The sequence below is a fragment of the Frieseomelitta varia genome, unplaced genomic scaffold (genome assembly GCF_011392965.1).
Source record: "Frieseomelitta varia isolate USP_RPSP 00005682 unplaced genomic scaffold, Fvar_1.2 scaffold_228, whole genome shotgun sequence".
Lineage (NCBI taxonomy): Eukaryota > Metazoa > Arthropoda > Insecta > Hymenoptera > Apidae > Frieseomelitta > Frieseomelitta varia.
In genome coordinates, this window is record NW_025109955.1 from 398,136 (window position 1) to 416,381 (window position 18,246).

The 18,246-nt window shown below is 37.6% G+C and overlaps 4 protein-coding genes across 4 annotated transcripts; 1 reads left to right on the forward strand and 3 right to left on the reverse strand.

The window, feature by feature from the left end:
- Window positions 1–409: 409 nt before the first annotated feature.
- Window positions 410–4,226, reverse strand: LOC122527597. Its single transcript, XM_043651925.1, has 3 exons — window positions 4,197–4,226; window positions 728–1,233; window positions 410–619 (listed from the first exon to the last, which is right to left on the reverse strand). Exons 1-3 carry the CDS (start codon window positions 4,224–4,226, stop codon window positions 460–462), a joined length of 696 nt encoding a protein of 231 aa, XP_043507860.1. The 3' UTR covers window positions 410–459.
- Window positions 4,227–8,718: 4,492 nt separating this feature from the next.
- Window positions 8,719–10,058, reverse strand: LOC122527619. Its single transcript, XM_043651962.1, has one exon. It carries the CDS (start codon window positions 9,836–9,838, stop codon window positions 8,936–8,938), a length of 903 nt encoding a protein of 300 aa, XP_043507897.1. The 5' UTR covers window positions 9,839–10,058; the 3' UTR covers window positions 8,719–8,935.
- A 3,079-nt stretch (window positions 10,059–13,137) lies between these two features.
- Window positions 13,138–15,880, forward strand: LOC122527618 (bone sialoprotein 2-like). Its single transcript, XM_043651960.1, has 2 exons — window positions 13,138–14,010; window positions 15,096–15,880. Exons 1-2 carry the CDS (start codon window positions 13,179–13,181, stop codon window positions 15,575–15,577), a joined length of 1,314 nt encoding a protein of 437 aa, XP_043507895.1. The 5' UTR covers window positions 13,138–13,178; the 3' UTR covers window positions 15,578–15,880.
- Window positions 15,881–16,815: 935 nt separating this feature from the next.
- Window positions 16,816–17,663, reverse strand: LOC122527598 (histidine-rich glycoprotein-like). Its single transcript, XM_043651926.1, has one exon. It carries the CDS (start codon window positions 17,661–17,663, stop codon window positions 16,917–16,919), a length of 747 nt encoding a protein of 248 aa, XP_043507861.1. The 3' UTR covers window positions 16,816–16,916.
- Window positions 17,664–18,246: the final 583 nt, after the last annotated feature.

Below are 18,246 nucleotides of genomic sequence, written 5' to 3' on the forward strand. Positions count from 1 at the left end.
GCCAGTCGGTACATCCAACATCACCAAAGTTCTGAAAATCAGTTAAGATTCACGACGTTGGCTAGATTCAAGGAACTATTCGCGACAGTGGGTAACATTCATGATAATTTCCCTAGAACTTTGGTACCTTGGAAACTTCTCAAGTTGTTCGTAATTCGAATTTGTATATCACTTATTTCTCACTTATTCAGCTTCCCAGAATCATCTATACACGTGCAAAATTGCACTCACGAACGAGATATGAATTTTGTCTTGATCTCATTCTTACTGCAACAAGTAAATTTTCAATCATTCGGAAAGAGGAGAGATCATACGTTAATAACGATGAAACGAAAATATTAAAACGAATATTAACACGAGGAAACGAGCTATAAAATTGACAATTTCAGCTACAAAGGAATATTTATTTCAATTTTTTTGTTCTTTCAATGTGAAAACGATGCAGAACGTGAACTAGTTTTACAGTTTTCGTGAGGGAGACAGAGCAATGTAAACGCGGCACTCAGAATGTGGCTGTTGGACGTGTTGGAACACAACTCTGCCGTTGCTGACGTACTGGCAAAACGGCATACTCCAAACCATCTGCCATCCTAATTGTTGAGCTATCTTCGCGCAATAGCTGCGAGAAACAAATTTCGTTGAATCGTGTGTGTGTGTGTGTGTGTGTGTGTGTGTGTGTGTATGTGCGTGCGTGTTCGAATTGGTTTAGAAACGAGACTCGACTCACCTGTTATTGCAGTCGAGCCTGAACAAACGGTAGCCGCAGTCGCGTGACAGGTGCCAACTTTCCTGGAGCAATCTCTTGGCAACTCCTAACCTTCGATAATCACAGTCCACCGCTAAGCTGGCCTGCTCGAACGCCACGTTCTCGACGGGGAAACGTTGCCAGATTTTAGGCGCGTCGATCACGAAAGCGAAGAACTCGATGATGTCGCGAATCGGTCCGTCGTCGCAGCATCGCGACAATTTGCACAGCTTTTTCGATTCGTTGCAACCGATTATGCAATTTAACGCGGCGCCGATTATACAGTTGTCACGATTCTCGGCGATGATGGAATAACCGGCGCTCACTTGCTCCAGCATCATGCTCCTCCAGATTGGTGGCGCTTCTGTGCCGCCGAGACCGATGTTGAGCACTGTCGGCTCGTGTTTGTAGTACGCCTCGCACATGAAGTCCGCCACGTTCTCGTAATCGGGTGGCACAGCCAAACGAGTTCTGAAAGGTGGATCATCCTGAGGAAATGTTACTGCTTAATTGTTTGTCTTTGGCAAAAATACACAGAGGTTTGTGATTATTTGGATCGTTTGCAAGTGTTTGAATTTTTGGGAAAATGTTTGTGTTGTATAAATCAGATTTTATCTCTGTTTATTAAGAGTATATGTTTAGTTTTTTTTATTTATTTATTTTACTGTGAAAAAATAGATCATAATCTACTATTAAATTATTACAGTAAAAGCTTGACAATATTTTGTTAATTCAATATGTGCCACGGGTGGCACAGCCAAACGAGTTCTGAAAGGTGAATCATCCTGGGGAAATGTTATTGCTTAATTGTTTGTCTTTGGCAAAAATACATAGAGGATTGTGATTATTTGGATCGTTTGCAAGTGTTTGAATTTTTGGGAAAATGTTTGTGTTGTATAAATCAGATTTTATCTCTGTTTATTAAGAGTATATGTTTAATTTTTTTTATTTATTTATTTTACTGTGAAAAAATAGATCATAATCTACTATTAGATTATTACAGTAGAAGCTTGATTATATTTTATTAATTCAATAACTTTGTTTCCATGTTTTGTGTGATAGAAGGTTACTGAGAGAAGACGAAAAATTTTCTTCAATCTGTATAATTGAGACATTTCTATTGTGACAATAATTTTCATCTAAGAATACTCATTTTTCTTTTGCATTTACCGTGATGAATTTAAAAATAAATATTTCTCAGTAATTATGAAAACAAAGTTACAGGATTTCAAAAAAGACATTCTTCACCTTCTCTAATACATATTTGATAATTAAATATAGTACAAAAAGTTCGAGAAAACGAATCTGTCCCAGTTAAATTACGAAAGTGTATATTTAACCTGTCAGCAAACTTGTAATTTTGTACCAGAATTAGTAATTTCGTTGAAAATTTAATTTTATTATTTATATATCATTTAATTTTATTAATTTTATTATTTAGTGTAAAAATTTAGTTTCAACATCTTCGTGTCAATAATTTAGTTTTCAAATTATCATTTTCGTGCGAAAATTGAACGAGAAATACGTGTTTTGCAACGCTTTTCAACCATTGAATTAAAAGTAAGTTACAAATGATGTAATTGTATTTCTACGCAGGTTATAACCGTAACCATCACCAGATTGAACCGTGGCTTCTCGCGGTTAAAAAAACAAAAAGGAAAGGTACACCTACGCTGCATTTCACTCGCAGATTTCCCGCCGTAAAATGAAAAGTTGCCTTTCTGTATCCAATCCCACTGTATCTCGAGGCTGTACGACTCAGGCATCCGAGGATGGGACTTCTATACATTTTCAAAAGCGACGTGGCCATTTCATTTCGTTCAGCGTTTCTTCCCGATATAAAATAACATCCTCCTTCAATGGCCCGTGTTACATCTCTCGAATTATATCTGTCTTACACGTGTAACCAAGCACAAGGAGGATTTGCTTTTACCTTGATCGTTTCAAATCGAACAAAACCTATATATATATATATATATATATGTGTACATGTATATGTATATTTTAATCAACGTGTTTACGAGACAGAATCCGCGCCAAAGAGACGGATTAATAACGCGATAAAATATTTGCCGCAAATTGGATAACCGTGGAATCGTTTGATCGTCGTCGAAATAAACAGCGAACACGCATTATCCAGGTAGCACTCGATGGCACTCGATGTCATTATCACGATCATCGTCGTCGTCATGTCATTGTCTGTGATGTGAATTATTTTTTTTTTTTAACATGATATTAATATGATTTAACGCTGCCTCGACGTGTATTATATTAATAATTACAATCGGATTAATTCTTTCGTTTCGTCGATCCGACACGATGTCGAGACATTGGAGTTGGCGAATTGTTATTGGCGTAATTATCGATTATGTCACGTTTCTCGTGAATGTTGAAAACAACCTCACTTTTTATGTACGTTTGTTTGTTACGAGGCGATTTTAGATAGGCTATTTAGCTATTTAGCTTTCCGTGATTTAGCCAACCGAGTCCTTAATAAATATGAGAAATCGCAGCAAATGTTTAGAAAAATGTTACAGTAAAACCGAGAATCTAGCCGTGGAGTTTCTTCAGGACTCTGAAGAGAATTGTGTCTAATCACTCGGCACTTACTTCAGAATTTTCGTACTGAAAAGATCGCAAATTTCACAGAATCTATCATCTAACGATTTCTAAAACGTTCGATACTTAAAAGTATTATACTCACTTATTTTCAATAGAATGTAATTTTGGTACGTGACAATTCAGAAACAGAATATACCGCAGAATTTAAACTAGATTTCTTAAAATTTAGTATATAGAAAATTTAGTATATAGAAAAATTACCATCAACAGATATTATGAATATTATAAATATTATGAATATTTGTACACTACATTAATTTTCTTAATTTTAGCTCTCACTGTACAACCAATCTAAGCATATTTTCATATATATAATTTACTATTTGATTCGTACAAATTTTTTATTCAAGCCATGGTGAATGCTTTGTCGAAATACAAAATTTTAAAATAAAATGCAACATATTTATAAGTAAAAAAAATATCACATTTCGTCGAAATGTTGACAGATGATCACCTCGCTATCAGCGAGATAAACGAGAATAGTTTTAGAAATAAAGGTTGATAAATTTTACCAAGTAATCGTTAACTCGCCAACGTGTAACTTTCGTTTCTGATTTTTTTCATTAAAAAATCTTTGTCTAGCTCTACAACTGTACGAGTTGTAGTACGAGCCCCGCGATACGCGTAATGCGCGAAATAGATAAATGTACGAGAGGATCCCGCGGGCTGCGTCGGATTTTGAAAGAGCAGGTAAAACGATAACTCAAACACGGCTCTATTCATTCATGGCTGTTGTACAAAATGATATGGCAGCCGGCGGACCAACTGATTTATGTATTGCTCGCACCACGTTTCATCGCCTCCGATATACGGGTATCTACATATGTACCTGCACGTACACGTTCACGCGTGCATACATATTCATGCAGAATTCACCTCTGTGCACGCCACCTTTCTTCACGTGTGTTTGCTTGTACGTGTACGTGCGCACACACGCGTACACATAACTAAAAGAATTCGCAGTCGTGTGTGCACAGAGACAGGATTTATCGTCTTATCTACGAACGTGCACGTGTATACACTCTCGTTCGAAATTTTATTCTTGACATACGCGATGTAAAATCAAAATTTTCAAATCACGCGTGTTTGTATTTTGTACAATTGTTAATACGTATTAACAAGAATCGCGATCCCAGTATAGTGATACAAAAAAAAAAAAAAAAAATTAAAGGAATTAAGTCGAGAATGTGAATGAAATTTGTTCAGAAGTTCGTCTCTCGTTTCTCAAGAAAACGGAGTTTAAGCGTTTTTTTTTTTTTATAAAATGGAATTTAGACGATCACGCGTGAATTTAACTTTTTCGCAAGCCAAGCCTTAAATAAAAATAAAATAAAATAAATAGAAATTGTTCGACACACTTTTTCACGTAGGTTCACCTTCTTGAACCGCAATTATTTCGGAAACATTCTGTAAACTCCTTGTCGCGTAAAGTGTGTCTTAGGTATTGAGATTTTTGAGACAGAATGTACGTCTAGGTATCACACAGCCGAGACACGTGTGGCATGTACGATACATAGGTAAATACCGTGCGAATCGTACGTTCGCGCGTGAACGTGAACGTGAACGTGTGTGCAAGATAGAGGGACGTAAAGGTTGGGAAAATAGAAGTGCAGAAATGGTTAAATGGGTCACCGGATACTGGCTTGTTTTACGTAACTTACATGTTTCTGATTTTATTAAAGGTTGCTTTGCGAATATTCCGCTTCGGTTGTAAATGTTTGGATTTAAATGGAATCTTTTCTCTCCTTTGTGAACTTCTCCCTTCAGACAAAGGGTTTGTGTTCGCGATAATTAGATCGCGGCCGCTTGCGGCGAATTTTATAGTACGGGGATGCAAGGAAATATACGATAAAACGCGAGAATTCGAAAATGTATGGAACAAAGGTACAAAGCGTAGCTCGTTCGTTATTAACGTTCGATGTCTCTGCGATAAATCTGTTCTGCCATTTCGTTTCTTTCATTATATCGAATTTGCAGTCCGATGACAACGAAATTATTTTTTATATATAATTTGACTGAAATTTTCTGTAATTATCTCTCTCTCTTTCTCTCTCTTTAGAGGATATAAATATATGCTTTTTAATAAAATTCACTAGGTACCCGTCTGAAATTCGAGTGGATCGAAGGTTCATCATTCATCAATCTCAAAATTGTAGAAATACTAGATAAAACAGTTTAAACACCAGAGACTGATATAATTCAACAATTATGCTTAAATCGAACGGTGCTTAATTAATTACAATAGTGTCGTAGAAATATAAAACAATGTAATGTATTCCTCGATTTACAGCTACCTTTAAATAATTTGCTCACGTACAAGTATAATAAAAAAGAATGTAATAAATTTTATCATATATATCACTGAAACCTGCCTTACTAAACATTGAGAAAATTAATATAATATATTATAATAACAATTCAAAATTAGAGATCTTGTCTCCTCATTATCTTGTCTTATCATTACCATACCATTAATACCGTTATAATCACCATTATAATTATCGTGCGTAATATAATACCTATGCACACATTGTAACTTGTAACAGCAACTACTACATTCTCAGCAACTGTCCATGAAACGCAAAACGTCAAAAACGAGACGTTCTCGAAAATGAAAAAAAAAAAGGAAAAAAAAGAAAACAGAAAAAGGAAAGACGAAGCTGTCTGTCCATTTTAGAAAGAACATGCAGCTACACGAAGGCTACAAAGCATTATGTGCTTGAATGAGAAAATTCTCTCTCTCTCTCTCTCTTTGTATTTACGCGTGTATATATACGTGTATGCTATGCATGTACAGAGGCGAACGCGCTTGCATCAATTACCGTCTTTTATTCTCATTTCATCGGATACGCCAAAAGATTGCAATTTATCGGCGCAACAATGCCGAGCATTATTAATATCCATTAATCAAGGACTCCGCTGACGTGCGAAACGAGACGATCCCGTGCACGCGCGAAACATCGAGCCACCTTCGTGCGAAATAAAACCAACGGCGGGAGGGGGAGGGGGCAAGGAGCCGAACAATACGTTCCTGATGAACCAGCGATAAACGCGGGAGTATATTTTGGATACCGCGCAGGGTTCGTTCGTTGAATCGATGACACTCGAAATGAGAAATACTCGCGATGTATGTACATATATACATATATATATACGTTGCTGCTCTAATCAAGTTGGAGAAAAACACGGAACGGAGGAGGAGAATTGATTTCTCTGTTGATTTCACATTAAAGTGAGAGAATAAATTGAGAGGTGTCTTGGCAAAAGTTATATACCTATGTACGTGACGAAGAAAGTGACTATTGAATTAGGTATTGTCTTGTTAATTGAAATACCTATATAATTAAAAGTAATACGCAATTCCAAATTGTTAATTGAAATACCAAATAATGCAATTCAAAGTAATACGCTTCTTACGTTATTAATGTGAATTTGATTGCAAAATTTTATAATTTATTATATTCGCATAAGAGATATTTATAGGATACAGCAAAGTTTCACACGAATCGTGAACAACAACATGGCTCTTTTTTTCTATCGGATGTAGGAAACTGGTTTTGACTATTAATTTGAATTAGGTATTGTCTTGATTGAAGAAACAACGCAATTCAAAATAATACGCTTCTTACATTATTAATCTGAATTTGATTGCAAAATTTTATTATATTCGCATAAGAGGTATTTATAGGATACAGCAAAGTTTCACACGAATCGGGAACAACAACATGGTTCTTTTTTTCTATCGGATGTAGGAAACTGGTTTTGACCATTAATTTGAATTAGGTATTGACTTGATTGAAGAAATAACGCAATTCAAAGCAATACACTTTTTACCTTATTAATATGCATTTCATCGAAAAATTTTATCATTTATTATATTCAGTATAAGAGGTGTTTGTAGAATACAGCGAATAAAGTTTCACGCGAATCAGGAAGAGCAACATGGTTCCTTTCTATTCGCCAAATTACGAGAATCGGTAAATAAAATTTTTATGATTGTTTCTGCAGTATTCTTATAGCAATAACTCCAAAATATTGCGTTCTTTGAATTGTGTCACTTTCTTTGTGATATATTTAGTGTGTTTGAACATTTGTCGTGGAAAATTTCTGTGCGTATATTATGTGTATCATATGAAGCATTATAAAATTTTATTAATATTGTAGATATTGTAAACGTGTAACAATTACATCGATTATACTACTGTTGACGAAAGATTGTTGAATAATTGACTTCCTAAATATTTTTAAGAACTCCTTCCGCTAAATATTTTACAATGTTAGATATATAAATTTCTAGATATACTTCAAAAATAGTTTCTGCAGCTTTTCGAGTATTTTCATAAACTACTCTAAGTGTATTTTCTCATCGAATTGTTCAATTTTATACCGAGTTCGTTATTAATTAATAGAATATGGAAGTACAATAAAGATATGTTAGTCAAAGGCTGTGTGATTCAGGTCACGCGACTATAAGTAGAATGAGCCACGAGCCGTGTCGGGTCAGACACTCTTACAATCTAATCAGGAAATGTTTATTCGTGCATGTATTTGCATTTTACGTTCTCCGGGGTTAGAATAGGCTCAACATAATATCCCTGCGTGTCGTAAGAGGCGACTGAAAGGGAAATTCGTGTTGATTAATGGACGATTGGTCCACAATAATCGAGGATATACAAGATTTGAACAATGATAATAATCCAACGTTCAACGAGTGAAAAATTACCTCTCCAAGAAGATGGATTTTGTTAATCCCGCTAAAAGCGTTATTAATAAATCGCGGAACGTCGAAATCAAAAATTGAAAATGACGTATGAAATCGAGATTCACGGAAAATACGATAATAAAATATTCATGAAATATTCGTGTTACGGGTAAATACGATACAAAACCCGCGCGAATTGGCAGAAATTTGAGAAAGCTCGCGGCAAGATTTACTTACAAACACCGCTATAATTATCCAGATACGTTTCAATAACAATTCTAAACAATTAATCAGCATCGCGCGTGATAAAATCTCTCTCAATCAGTAGCTTATCGCATTATAAATATCAGTACGTTCGTCACGTGCAACAAATTAAAAATTTCTGTACGCGCTAGAAACAACAATTGAGGGACGCAGTGAATTGTATTCTGAAAAAAATTTTTCTTGAAATTCTTTATTGATTCCTGTATCTCTCTTACTATCTCTAGTAATTTATAATTATAAGAGTAATTTGTAATATAATTTATAATTTATAAATTATAATATAATTTATGATATAATTTATAATTTATAATTTATAAATTATAATATAATTTATAATAGCAAAATGAAAGGATAATCTTCTGAACTGCGAAAATTCTGTCGCGACGTTGCTTTTCGTAAAAGCTTCAACGTACGAGCAAAGTCTCCTTGCCCTCGATTAACTGAAAGGAAATCTGAAATTTATTTGAACAGATACGTTCTCCCTGCGCACGTACACATTCTCTTTGCACAAACATGATAGTTTCATACGTCCGTGAAACGCACACGCGGAAAGTATATAAAAGTTAGCGCGCTTTCGTCTACGTTGGCCGAAGCCAAACCTTTTACCGTCGTTTCTGGCTACCCGCTTCGCGAAACCCGTGGAAGTTTTTAAAGAATCCATCGCGGCCATTCCGGGTCTCGTGAGCCTTGGTTTCCTCACCAGCTCGGGATTCGCCCGATATTCCCTGCTCGCGGAGTTCTGCCTCGTCGAAACCGGAATCGCGAGCGCTACCCTTATTGAACGCCCCTTCGCTGGCGACATACTTCTCCCTGTAATTTCCATGTTTCTTCGAGTGACCGCCGTGATCGTCGTTGTCATAAAAATCGTGGTCCTTCTTGTACTCGTCTTTGTGATAAATGTTGCGATAACCAGCCACCTTACGGTCCACCTGGCCGCGATCTTTCTCCTTGTTATTATTTCCTTCTTTACTTCCAATCTGTTCTGTCTGTTTGTTTGACTCGTTCTTCCTCCCTTCGTGAGGTTTCTTCTCTCCACCAGTTTCCTCACGTTGCGTCTTCGTTGTCTTCCTCAGAGTGTCATCTTTCTGGGATTTCTCGCCAGTCAAACTGTCAGATTCTTGGTGCTCTGACGGTCGTTGAGTTTCAGCTTGTTCAAAGGTTTTCAGAGACTCGATTTTGGGAACGATTCGGGTGTCTGCGTGTCTCAGTTCCATGTGATCGACTCCGGGAGGCTTGATGCCCGTGTAGTGGGCCGGTAAGATTTCTGCGTCCGGTTCCAGAGGCATTCGAAGTGTTTGGAAATTTTTGCCAATTCGTGGTTCTCTTATGGGGATTAATTTCTTTTGGAAACTTATTCCAACTGGTTCGTCGTCGGTTTCTTTGGAACGTTGACTCGTTTCAATATCCTCAGAGATCTTCCACATATACGGATTATCAACATGCGTGATTGTGATCGCTACGCTCGAATATGCGTACACGCACAGTGCTACGTAAACTACTTTCATTTTTTTTTCTTTTTTTTTTAACAAAGTCGCGAATATTTTGACTTTAGAAGTTGTTCAGCTCCTAAATTTTCAAGTCAAGATTGTACAGCATATAACGCGTTGTAAAATTTGTTTTAAAATGTTGTATTTTTGTTTATCTTTTCAAATTTGCAATTCAGATTTACGTCGTGTGCGTGACTCTGATGTTGCTCTGATTATTCGTCATATTTATTGTTCGAGGAGAATGTATTTAATTCCCTCAAATTAGAACTTTCAATTTCAATACACGTCTTCTTCTTTCTTTAACTCGAAACTTGTATTGACTAAACGATATTATCCTCGTTATTTTTCTCGAAATTTTCAGACTCGAAATTAAATTGCGTAGACGCTCGAATAAATGATATTTCGAAATTTGAGAGTCGAATTTAATATCGAATTCCTTTCGAGTCCCTTCGAAATATCAGTTCAAGGCGCGCCAGTTCGTGGAAACACTTTCGACTCTACTGTAATCGCTGTTCGATCGGCCGAGCTCTTTTATACGTCATGCGGCCCGGTCGAGCGATCGACACGTTCGCCTCTCGTTCAGGATGGCTACAGGTGGAATGCATCCGAGAGAACAGGCCCTCGCCGGAGGTTTCGACGATTCTTATGAAATTTTCGCGTGACCTCAGGGTTCTTTCGCCAGTCGTGCTTTCAAGGTCCCGTGGTCAATCGTTCAACGCTCCTATGCGACTCGAGTGAAACTGAGCTGGCCTCGAGTGGATAATAAGTGTTAGCGAGATTGGAGAAACGGCAGGCAGGCTTTTGGCAAACGACTTTTCTTTGCGTTCTTTGCGTAATAATTGCGGTTTCTTTTGTGAGAAACTATTATCTATTCGCAGGGAATTTATACGAAATTTATACGGAATTTATAGTTTTGTTTGCTCGAATGTTCGAATCCTATGGATGTTTCTAGATTAGTGGATCTAGTTTGGTATTTATTTGTCAAAATCCTCATCAATCCTTTACTTCTCACGAGATATAATATACGTAAGTATTTATACGTTTGATGAATAAATGTACATTGAAATTTGTATTTGAATAGAAAGTTTATTCTATATAAAATTTATATATTTGTGTAATCTATAAAAGTTTGATTTTGTACAGCAGTCTATTTTTAGATATTCAAGTTCTCTCTTGAAGCCTATGTTCTTTACTGTATACACGTATAAACTTTCTTTTTATATAAATTTCATTCTTTGCACAGTAGCTCGTGTTAAGAGTTAATACTAACGTGTCAATAAATTTATATTGATGTTACTGAAATGTCTATAAGTAAATTGTCTATATATTATATTCTTGTTTCTCGATCCTTCTTACAAAAGAATCATCTTCAAATTTTCTCGCAATTGATAATTTCAACTACGGATTTTTATTCTCTAATTAAAAATAAGTGGAATTATAATGGCATATATAATAGTGTGAATAATAATATATAATAATATAAAATAATATATAATAAATATAAAATAATATATAATATATAATAATATATAATAGTTTATGTATAACAGTATAATAGTATATACAGATAATAATTTAGAAATAAAAGGATCATAGTTACAAAACATTAGGGAAGAATCCTAGTTATAAAACATAAGGGACAAACTTTCATATTAATTGTTTAATACTACGCTAGTGAATTTGTAACACCATGAAAATTCCATTACATAACACCCGATCTTTCTTTTCATCGCACTTTTACGAGGCGTGTGCTTCAATTAGACTCATCGTGTTTTGCACATTGGCCGTGCTCGGTTCTATCGGGTTTTTAAAAATCGGTTTTTAAAATTCCTCAGTTCGATTTCTGCGGAACCAATCAAGCAGAAACATCGGGCAGCAAATAATTGCCGCGCCGATCGCCGCTGGCTTCCTTTTCACGCTCGTCGAACGAGTTCGCGTGAAATAGAACTTCACACGAACCGGACTTGTCGTTATTAAAAATCTCAAATTACACAAAATTTCAGAATTTCGCGTTCGTCGCTCAATTTTCGCGATTGCATTTGAATGCGATTTCGTTTTGCAAAGACAACGATAATCTGTTAAATTCAAACGTGCAACTTCTATTTATTTAATAAGTTCAGTTCAATCCGACCTAAGTATAATTTTTGAGATAGGTGATACTCCTTTAATTTGTCAAATTAACAATTTCAAATTTTTTAAAATTTATTTTATTTTTTTTTTTTTTTTATAAAGTTATAAATAATTTTCGTTTCACATTGTATATTTTTATACGTTGAAAAGAAGATGTTTGCACGAATCACTTGCACTTCTCGTTTAAGAGATGTCTATGGCATCCAAATAATAATTACCGGAGGAATTCGTCATTTTTCATAGAAATTTTTACAAATTTCCAGACAGAAGCAAATTTTTTGAACACTTGCACTTTCATTTCTCTGAGGAAAGATCGTTTGTTCCAATCTTAATAAGAAACATTGATAAAATATTAAAAATATAATATTAGAAAATATACGAATAAAAAGGAACTTCTACTCTTCGTGAAAATACTGTTCTGTCCAATGTATTATGCAATAGCTGTAACGTAAAGAACCGGGGGACCGCTGTTTAACGTCAAAACAGAATAGGATCGTGAGTGACGATGACTGGAGGGTGCACGAGCGATCGCACGGCGTGCCGATGCCAGTCCCATGGCGTTGCATTACGCGAATGCACCTATGCTTCTCTAGAATGCCCGACAAACAGGCCGAGCAGCCGTCAATAACACGGGTGTACTTGAATTATCGAGCTCGGCCGTGGAATACTCTCCGGTTCCACTCTACGATCCCTTATTCACCCGACGACGAGCCACGTGTATATATAAGGCGAAGCCGCCGATTCATGGACACGCCAGTGTGCATTCCGGTTCACCGACGATAACGCAGACCACGAGATTAGTTACGCGAGCGTTTGATTTCTTTGCCCTCTGAGCCGTTTGGTGCGTCTAGCAACGTTGGAAAGCGACAGCGCTTGACTTCGACACCGAAGTTTGCGAACGAGGTTTTGATGCTCGCGGTGGCCACTTTAGTTTCAACAAGGAGAATACAACATGGAAAGTTCTTAATTTATCGTTCCATTAATAATATTCTCGAACTTTTCGAAACTTTCAGTAGCCAATCGAAGAGTTAAGTTCGTCGAATTAAAACGTTCTTCAACGTTATTCGAGCTTGAACATTGAGATCGGACCTTTCGAGAAATTTGGCGAAATTTAGCGGCCACTAGAAGAGCCAATTTTCTCCGTTCCGTAATTTTTAATTCGTTAGACTTGGCACTCAATCGACTTATTAAACGTTCGTATTGATATTCTCTAAATTTGGCAACTTCAATGGTCGCTCGAAGCATGAAACCAACTCTCCGAGCTATTCACCAAAACCAGCCTAAACCAGCATCTACGTGCGCGTACTGTCTCCACGTGCTATGCAAAACGTTGTTGTGCGTGTTTCTTGTGGCTCGTCAGAGCGACGCTGTTTCAGCGACGACAGCGGGACGCACGACGTTGACGAAGATGATTGCGCGAGATCTGAACGGTGGTTCGAGCATCGGGTACGCGTACAATCAGCAACAGGGTCTTCCGGTTTACTACGTGCGGTACACCAATCACGGAAGTGGACGTTACTATCATGCACCGGCCGTGCAGTACGTCGCTACACCTGTTGCGCCCGCTGTTCCTGCAACAACGTTCCTACACCCCTACGTAACCGCGCTGGATGTTCCGCGCCCCAGCCACCAAGGAACTGCCAATTACCGTAACGAGCAATCGTTGGAACAGCCGGTTGCGCTTCCCGTCTCGCATCACGTTGACGAGGGCAGCGAGAAGGAAGAAACTACGCGGCAAGAGAGCGTTGAAGAGGACCGCGATAACGAGGAGAGTAAGGAGGACGAAGAGGATGAAGAGAGCGATCACGCAGACGGTGTCGGGGATGAAGACATTCACGGCGAGTCTCACGCTGGTTCGGTGGAGACGTTTGAGCATGGTCGCGAGGGAGTTGGTGAATTCACTCCAAGGGGTAACGGTGGTTTGGCGGAGGAAGGGGGAGGAGAGAAGAACGCGAATGAAGAGTATTCGGAGGATGGGACGAAGGGAGAGAAGAAATATGAGAAGGAGGGAGAGTCGAGTGAAACGGAGGCTGGTAGCGACGACAGCGAACACGAGGAAGGTTTGTTGTAAAGGGTAAATTACATTGGGGTAAATTTGGATTGTAAGTTAAATTGCAGATGTTGAGGATTGCTTAATGTTATCGGCGACGTTGAGCCACTCTGCTGTTTGATTCTGGTATTTCGTTAAGGATTCTCACGTTTCATTTGTATGGTCTTTAACTTGTGACCAAATTGTAACTTCAAATTGTCTAGGAGAAAGGATAAAGGATTTTGGATTGGAAGTTGTGACTGTTAAAGATTATTCAACGTTACCGATTAATGATATTATTTGGTTCTGATATTCTTCAGTTAATTCTATATTATTGGACTTAACATTTATGGCTGTCAAAGAACGTTTCAGAAGTATTGGGTCGGGAAAATTCTTTTTCGGTTTAGAAAGGTCAACGTATAAATAGGAAAAATTTTTAAACCAAATTTGGATTCATTTAATTTACAATTTGGATCTGGACTAAAAGTTCGTTATGTATTCATAGAGTTCGTCTATTTTTAAATTTTATATTGTAAGAACTAAAATAGACGTAAAAGTTTTTGAAATTACCTGAATTCTCAAGTAGATATTTCCCGATTTACATGTGTTTCGCTCTACATATATGTAACTCCACTCTTACTATTTTAATGCTAATGGTACTAACCACTCTCAAAGATCGTAGCTTCGTGCAACCTTTATATTATTTAACCATATTTTTATCCTTAACGCTTTCACTGCTATCGGCCATTGTTAACGTAACTATTTGAGTTGTTTTATTATTTAACGCTGCATTATCGGCACGTTGATAATTATTCAATAATATTACTCACATTTTCGAGCAACAATTTTTCACTAAAACTACAATAACTTGCCTCTTTTAAATTTAAATTCTGGGACAATATTACGTTGACATAATTTTTATACATTTCACGTAATATAACGTAGCATGTTCATTTTCGCGTAACATTTGATTGCTTGTTCAGCGATGGCTTCAAAGGGAAGAACGAATGTTAACAACAGCGAATGTTTATAAATGAAGAAACTAAAATTGGAATTACCAATTGTATTAGAATGAAACGTGTCCGCGTTCCCTGAATTATGATCAAATATGTCCAGGATACTACGAGAACAACGGCGAACACGCGAAAGGACACGCTGCCCAAGTTGAAAAGCACGGTTCCTACGATGAGGCGGAGAAATTCAAAGATGTCGGTAGTTACGGACACTCGTCGTACCACAAGAAGGGGCATAGAACTAATGGTTACCACAATGTCTTTCACAAGGACGAGTACAAGAAGGAGACGGACTTCTACGGCGATGACCATAAGAAAGGTCATTTCGAGGAGTACGAGGAATTCGACAAAGGTGACAAGAGCGACGAGGCTGATTTCAAGAAAGGCGGTAGCCATTCCTCCGGTCACGATTATCAAGATCGAGGAAAGAAAGGGAGATACGATAAGGGACGTCGTGACAACCAGGATCAAGGTCATCGGGCTGAAAAAGGCGAGGAATCGTATTATTCGAGCCACGTGGATCACAGCGTCGAAGAAGATTCGAAGTCGAACAGAGCGCACAAATTTCGCAAAGGAGATTATTGAAACGTTTTATTGTTTATTGTACTTTGCAAGCCATGATTTTCTAAGCTACGTCAGTGTTTTATCTATACTGCGTTGCATAATATAAATATAATTGTCGAACGAATAAATCCCAATGGGACAAAGTTCTACAATTAAATCTACAATTAATGAGTTGTAAATTTGCCAGTTTTTGTTGGCGTTGTTGTTTGATAAATTCGATCGAATCCGTTCATACAATGATTCCCGCTTCAGTTTACACGAACTTTTTCAAAACTGATTTATACGAATTCATATTTTTATATGTACGATTGAAAAAATAGAAATAGAAGCAGTCATTAAATTTTATTTTAAAATTGCACACTTTGAATATTTATATAGAATTACGAGGATTTTCGACAAATTTTTCGGTAAATGTGTGAAAATCGAAATAAAGGAAGTTGACTGTTTATCGTACCTTTCAGCAGGAGCAATGTTAATTTAATTAAGATTTAAATTAATATTTAAAATTAATAAGATATTTAAATTAAAGATAATTGATATTTAATACTCGAAGCACGTCAGAGGCATTTGGAAATGCGAAATTGAAATTGTTTCAGTGAAAACGCTGTTACTTAATCGAATGACGTAACTAGAAAATACAAGCCTAGAAAGTGTTATCGACCTAATCTTTTTCTTTTGGAGGGTTGCTGATCTACCGTAACATTTCCAACGCAAAAAAGGAAAGTATTGCAAATCCCATTGCAGATTTGTCAAATGCTACGAGGATATTGTCCCGGGTTTTAGATCGTAACGCTCTCCCAATTATTTGAAGGTTTTACTAAAAAAAGCTTGTCGTGTTTTAATAGAATTTGTGACGAAACAAACTTAATCATAATTTGGAAAATATTTGCAATAATTAGTGGTAATTCAGTGAAGTAATTATTGCAAATAATTATAAAGGATTTTTAGAGGATAATTGTAGAAGATCCAAGTATTTTAATATTTATTCCATAATATTAATCCCTCGTCTTGTAACATCGAGCCATATTCGTAGTGTAAGTTGAGATTATTACAAAGAAAATTGCAGTTAAATTTAATTTCTTTAAATCGGACATTGACAAGTGTAAGTTACAATGTTCTATATCTGACATAATGTTACAATTACAATAATACGAATATTGGAAAGAAAATTGTAAAGCATGTGGTTAACTGATTCTACCTCTTGCATAAACTTCTACAAACGAATCAGATATCATCTTGGTCAATAAATAGGTAATTCCACTCAACGCGTGACTCTTTGAAAAATTACATTTATTTTCATCAGATACAAAGCTCAATCTCAACAAAACGTTCAACAAATCAATATGAATCGTCCAAGTATTCAATGTCCTTTTTTGAATCCCCACGACTTGTGGTCGTCGTGTCCCCCCTTCTTTCCATGGTGAGAGTGATGACTGTGATGTTCATCGTGTCCACCTTCGCTCTTGTGTCCCTTGTGATCGTGATGATGATGTCCCTTCTCATGATGTCCCTTCTTCCCGTAATGATCCTCGTGATCACCGTGGTCGTGGTGTCCCTTCTTGAAATGCCCGCCCTTCTTGTGACCGTGTTCGTGATGGTGTCCGCCATGGTCCTCGTGGTGCCCGGAATCGTGATGCTCGTCGAAGAACTCCTTGTCCTTCTTGTACTCGTCTAACTTGTGCACCTCGTGGTGCCCCTTTGTCTTGTGCCCCTTTCCATAGTGACCCTCCTCGTGAAACTTGTGCCCTTTCTCGCCCTTCTCGCCCTTGTGGTGCTCGGAGTAATAACCGTCGTCGTGATGATGGCTCTTCTTGTGGCCCTCGTGCTCGTCGTAGTGGCCACTGTGCTGATCCTTGTCGTGGTGTCCCTTCTCGCCTTTCTCGTGATGATGGGACGATTTGTAACCTTTGTCGCCTTTCTCACCGTGTTTGCTATGGTGGTCGGAGTGATGCTCTCCACCGCCGCCTTCCTCGTGATGATGGCCATGGTGAGTGGCTGCCACAGCTAGATCATCGTCTGCTTGATAAATCTCTCGCGCAACGATCGAGCCGAACTGACACACGACGTACGCGCAGAGCAGACAGACGCCGAGACGAGACAAAGCCATGACTGGAGGGAGGGAGGGACACGATCGGAATTCGATCGGGTAAAAATCGAAACGTTCGACTCGAACGCTGCGGTCGGTATGATTAAACCGGCGATCCACGCCCCGATTATATATCGAACGGGGGGAATAATCGATGTTGAGGAAGCAGCCGGCTGCTCTGTGTCGTTGGCTCTGTCTAACCGCGTTGCGAAAGTAACGTCTCCTTAACCCGCTTAGCTGCCGATTCGTCGATTTCCATCGAACCGCGCACCGCCGAAACGAAACCGTTGCGCAACGAAATCGCTTGCTGAAACTGTCTAGGCAAGGCCCGTAAAGAACGTGTTTTTCTTCGTTTTATGGTTTTTCGAAAAACGTATTGTGTACATTACATATCGACGTGTGTTCCATCGAAGATTGGAATTAGGTAGTTACGAATTTTCCGCAAATTTGGAGTTGGAGTTGGATTATTGGACATTAGATAAGCATTAGAATATTGGAATATTAGGTTTTTGGAATATTGGGTAGAGTATTAAAATGTGATGCAAAAGTAGTATGACTGGAGCAATAATAAATAATAATTTTGACAAATTATTATTTAACAAAA

Excerpts from the sequence above, each read along its gene's own strand:
- LOC122527597 (XM_043651925.1), bottom strand. The coding sequence starts at position 4,226 with ATGTATGCACGCGTGAACGTGTACGTGCAG. Across the intron at positions 1,234-4,196 it reads GCGTGAACGTGTACGTGCAG|GATGATCCACCTTTCAGAAC; the intron begins GTACATATGTAG and ends ACATTTCCTCAG. Across the intron at positions 620-727 it reads AGGCTCGACTGCAATAACAG|CTATTGCGCGAAGATAGCTC; the intron begins GTGAGTCGAGTC and ends TGTTTCTCGCAG.
- LOC122527619 (XM_043651962.1), bottom strand. The coding sequence starts at position 9,838 with ATGAAAGTAGTTTACGTAGCACTGTGCGTGTACGCATATTCGAGCGTA.
- LOC122527618 (XM_043651960.1), top strand. The coding sequence starts at position 13,179 with ATGGTCGCTCGAAGCATGAAACCAACTCTCCGAGCTATTCACCAAAAC. Across the intron at positions 14,011-15,095 it reads CGACAGCGAACACGAGGAAG|GATACTACGAGAACAACGGC; the intron begins GTTTGTTGTAAA and ends AAATATGTCCAG.
- LOC122527598 (XM_043651926.1), bottom strand. The coding sequence starts at position 17,663 with ATGGCTTTGTCTCGTCTCGGCGTCTGTCTGCTCTGCGCGTACGTCGTG.